Below are 5,000 nucleotides of genomic sequence, written 5' to 3'. Positions count from 1 at the left end.
TCCTCATATTCCTCACGCAAGAGGATGAACCAGTTCACAGAAGACTCAGGAAAAAGTTCTATACATTGTTTACACTGTTCTTATGGTCTCACCTCAAAGCAGTAAGTAGATATTTTGCTCTTTTGGAAATATATCTTTTTATCCCTGTACCAGTGTAGGGTTCAGGTAACATCCTGCTATGCAGTGTATAGTAGAAAGGCCACCGTCGAATAAAGGAGTCCACGTGTGTCCATCACTACTGTAAGGCTGTAAGACACTCAGCTCTCACACTCAGCACTCTGCTGTATGGCAGGAAACGTCTCCCATGTCCTGAAGTTGCACGGTGGTACCAAGACCCCGTTACAGTGTGGTGGTCTGCCTGGGGTTGGAGGACTGCAGCTTTGCCACCAGGAGAAGGGCTGGATGAACGTTTTATCACTGCTGGGGAGCACCAAAACCAGCCAGGTGGACAGTCAGCTAGACTATTATGGTCTGTCTAGTGGCCCGGAGTTTCCCTGGAGACCATGTGACTAGTGTTTTTCTTCCCCCTCTTTTAGGAGTTGTGTTTATTATGGGATGTCAGAGCAGCCTGCATAACTATTATGGGATGTCAGAGAGGGTGGGAGGGGGCACTGTCTCTATAGCAACGTGGTTGCTATGGGGGCAGGGACAGAGGAAGGGAGTGTGTGGGGAGGGTGACTATTATGGTCTGTACGTTGCGAGGTAGCTATGCTGAGTTGAGTGTGTGTGTGTGTGTGTGTGTGTGTGTGTGTGTGTGTGTGTGTGTGTGTGTGTTGGGGGGGTGAGTGCTCAGGATTATTATGGGATGTCTACCCCCTGATCTCTTTGTGTATGTGAGGATGTTAGCTTCTGGTCACTGACGACGCTGGAGATTGGAACCGGGGAAGAGTGGACGACGTCTCCAAAGCATTAAAGCATTTAATAGCTTTTCCCGAAAGTTACTATTTATCTACCAGATTTAACAAATAAATTGTTATCTAAAATAATCCTAGTGAAGCGTCAACTATCTGTACCTTGGACTGACCTGTAAGTAAGTTGGCTAGCCTGCTACCATTTTCAGTGCAACTGGGTCGAGCCTCTCGGTGGTAAAAGAACTTGTGCGCAGTTGTGTGTGTAAACAGTGAAGATCTGATATTAATGAGAAGTTAAAGGTGTTTACGGCACACACAACCCCGGCGTGACCGCTTTGACGTGGATAGTTTGCAGTGCCAACATTTCAGCGTTTCTGGAGGCGGCAGGTTAAAATGTCGTTGGGCTGAACCAGATCAACCAGCGTCAGCGACCATTTTCCTCACGGAACCAGTCGGCTGCTAGCTGGCAGCTAATTGATTGACAGCTCAGCTAGCTGGTTAGCGCCCGTTCTGTCGGGGAACGAAAAGTTACTGGCGAAGCTTCTCTGCAGTAAATAGAAATGACATTAAAAACGTTACACGGGTGCCGACCAGAGCGTGTGAGTGCTGGATGTGTAGTGAGGGATGCCGGGCTCCACCGGGCAGCCCCGTCAGCCTCAACCGCCTCACGTCGAGCGGAAACACGAACCGAGCCGAAACGCCGTTATGTGATATGAGTCATTATTACAGGTGTCGGTAGATGCCCGGTCAGTTACTCCACCATGTCAGGAAGTGAAGAAGACAGCACAGACCGATTTGGGTGCCCGCGGGACGGCAAGTCTCCGGGACGCGGTGAGTGTCCGCGCGGTTCTACCGAGCCGCCGCCGCCAGGTACCGACAGCGAGCTGAGCAGGTGGCTCACCACTAAAACACAATATTTATATATTTAATGTAAGAAACGTGTAATAACTGTAAAAACAAACCGTGAACACGCGGTTATTGATCAAACACCAGCCAGATAATACGTTCAGCCAACTGAGTATGGAGGAAGTTAATACAATAAGTTAATGTGTGAGGGCAACTAACTGAGTATGGTGGTAGTTAATAAGTTAATGTGTGAGGGCAACTAACTGAGTATGGAGGTAGTTAATACAATAAGTTAATGTGTGAGGGCAACTAACTGAGTATGGAGGTAGTTAATAAGCTTAATGTTTGAGGTCAACTAACTGAGTATGGAGGTAGTTAATAAGCTTAATGTTTGAGGCAACTGAGTATGGAGGTAGTTAATAAGCTTAATGTTTGAGGGCAACTAACTGAGTATGGAGGTAGTTAATAAGCTTAATGTTTGAGGTCAACTAACTGAGTATGGAGGTAGTTAATAAGCTTTATGTTTGAGGGCAACTAACTGAGTATGGAGGTAGTTAATAAGTTAATGTTTGAGGGCAACTAACTGAGTATGGAGGTAGTTAATAAGCTTAATGTTTGAGGGCAACTAACTGAGTATGGAGGTAGTTAATAAGTTAATGTTTGAGATCAACTAACTGAGTATGGAGGTAGTTAATAAGTTCATGTTTGAGGGCAACTAACTGAGTATGGAGGTAGTTAATAAGCTTAATGTTTGAGGTCAACTAACTGAGTATGGTGGTAGTTAATAAGTTAATGTTTGAGGGCAACTAACTGAGTATGGAGGTAGTTAATAAGCTTTATGTTTGAGGGCAACTAACTGAGTATGGAGGTAGTTAATAAGCTTTATGTTTGAGGTCAACTAACTGAGTATGGAGGTAGTTAATAAGCTTAATGTTTGAGGGCAACTAACTGAGTATGGAGGTAGTTAATAAGTTAATGTTTGAGGGCAACTAACTGAGTATGGTGGTAGTTAATAAGCTTAATGTTTGAGGGCAACTAACTGAGTGTGGAGGTAGTTAATAAGCTTAATGTTTGAGGGCAACTAACTGAGTATGGAGGTAGTTAATAAGCTTAATGTTTGAGGGCAACTAACTGAGTATGGTGGTAGTTAATAAGCTTTATGTTTGAGGGCAACTAACTGAGTATGGAGGTAGTTAATAAGCTTTATGTTTGAGGTCAACTAACTGAGTATGGTGGTAGTTAATAAGTTAATGTTTGAGGGCAACTAACCGAGTATGGTGGTAGTTAATAAGCTTTATGTTTGAGGGCAACTAACTGAGTATGGAGGTAGTTAATAAGCTTTATGTTTGAGGGCAACTAACTGAGTATGGAGGTAGTTAATAAGCTTAATGTTTGAGGTCAACTAACTGAGTATGGTGGTAGTTAATAAGTTAATGTTTGAGGGCAACTAACCGAGTATGGTGGTAGTTAATAAGCTTTATGTTTGAGGGCAACTAACTGAGTATGGAGGTAGTTAATAAGCTTTATGTTTGAGGGCAACTAACTGAGTATGGAGGTAGTTAATAAGCTTTATGTTTGAGGGCAACTAACTGAGTATGGAGGTAGTTAATAAGCTTAATGTTTGAGGTCAACTAACTGAGTATGGTGGTAGTTAATAAGTTAATGTTTGAGGGCAACTAACCGAGTATGGTGGTAGTTAATAAGCTTTATGTTTGAGGGCAACTAACTGAGTATCGAGGTAGTTAATAAGCTTTATGTTTGAGGGCAACTAACTGAGTATGGAGGTAGTTAATAAGCTTAATGTTTGAGGGCAACTAACTGAGTATGGAGGTAGTTAATAAGTTAATGTTTGAGGGCAACTAACTGAGTATGGTGGTAGTTAATAAGCTTTATGTTTGAGGGCAACTAACTGAGTATGGAGGTAGTTAATAAGCGTAATGTTTGAGGTCAACTAACTGAGTATGGAGGTAGTTAATAAGTTAATGTTTGAGGGCAACTAACTGAGTATGGTGGTAGTTAATAAACTTTATGTTTGAGGGCAGAAATTTGCCCATGTTTATCTTTTTTTTTAACAAAACATGATATCTCTGTTTTGAAATAGTTTTAATTTGTAGTACATGTTAGTCTCGCATGCTTTTCATTTCTTTGTGAATTCATTGATGAATTGAAAGTGATAAAATTGTCAGTGTAGTGTTGTACTTCTTATGTGCTTATTGAATAACAGTAATAAGATGTTATAAGCCCCATTTCGTGTGTATCCATTTTACAGTTTCCAGATTCCAGTTTTTAAAAGTAGCATAAATCTAATTATCTAGTTCAAACCCAGATGTCACAAAATCTCAGGTTTACTAGCCTAATTGCTTTTCTTTTTCAATTATTTAAGTGACAGCAACCAGTGTTCATTAAGTTCATTTCAGGCATTCTTATAAACTCTGACATTATAATTTTATTTTCCATTTCAGTTTGTGTACATTTCATCTTCGAAAGACAAGTGCTTTTTTATTATTAAAATCAGAATGCTATTTATATAAATAAAGCCTTGTATCCTTCCCTCGCCTGTGTGCATGGGTGCTTGTGTGTGTGTGTGTGTGTGTGTGTGTGTGTGTGTGTGTAGATGTGGTTAGCAGTGAGCATGTGCGTGAGGTGGACACTCCCAAGAACAAGAAGAAAAAGAAAGCCAAGAAAAGCAGGGAGAGCAGAAGCAGACGACAGAAATCCCTCAGAGAGGTGACATCATACACCTGGACTACACACACCTGCCCTAGAGTCAAACTCACACCTGGACTACACACACCTGCCCTAGAGTCAAACTCACACCTGGACTACACACATGTTCCTTACAGCCACACTCACACCTGTACTACACACACCTGCCCTAGAGTCAAACTCACACCTGTACTACACACATGTTCCTTACAGCCACACTCATACCTGTACTACACACACCTGCCCTAGAGCCACACTCACACCTGGACTACACACACCTGCCCTAGAGTCAAACTCATACCTGTACTACACACATGTTCCTTACAGCCACACTCATACCTGTACTACACACACCTGCCCTAGAGTCAAACTCATACCTGGACTACACACACCTGCCCTAGAGTCAAACTCATAACTGTACTACACACATGTTCCTTACAGCCACACTCACACCTGTACTACACACACCTGCCCTAGAGCCACACTCACACCTGTACTACACACACCTGCCCTAGAGCCACACTCACACCTGTACTACACACACCTGCCCTAGAGCCACACTCACACCTGGACTACACACATCTGCCCTAGAGTTAA

General features: G+C 42.5%; 1 protein-coding gene across 5 annotated transcripts in view; it reads left to right on the top strand.

Moving 5' to 3' along the window:
- Window positions 1-714: 714 nt before the first annotated feature.
- chd4b (chromodomain helicase DNA binding protein 4b) overlaps window positions 715-5,000 on the top strand; it is a 55,770-nt gene continuing 51,484 nt past the window's right edge. For 4 of the 5 annotated variants that reach the window (XM_076970646.1, XM_076970645.1, XM_076970644.1 and 1 more), the window contains exons 1-3: window positions 716-1,030; window positions 1,581-1,682; window positions 4,312-4,424. In XM_076970646.1, coding sequence (XP_076826761.1) covers window positions 1,613-1,682; window positions 4,312-4,424 — 183 coding nt within the window. In that variant the 5' untranslated portion in view covers window positions 716-1,030; window positions 1,581-1,612. Of the gene's footprint in view, window positions 1,031-1,580; window positions 1,683-4,311; window positions 4,425-5,000 lie in introns of all 5 variants that reach the window. The other variant, XM_076970643.1, reaches the window with a different exon arrangement.

The sequence above is a fragment of the Brachyhypopomus gauderio genome, chromosome 13 (genome assembly GCF_052324685.1).
Source record: "Brachyhypopomus gauderio isolate BG-103 chromosome 13, BGAUD_0.2, whole genome shotgun sequence".
Taxonomy (NCBI): domain Eukaryota; kingdom Metazoa; phylum Chordata; class Actinopteri; order Gymnotiformes; family Hypopomidae; genus Brachyhypopomus; species Brachyhypopomus gauderio.
The sequence above is the reverse complement of the archived record's forward strand: the minus strand, read 5'-3'. Positions and strand labels throughout refer to the sequence as shown.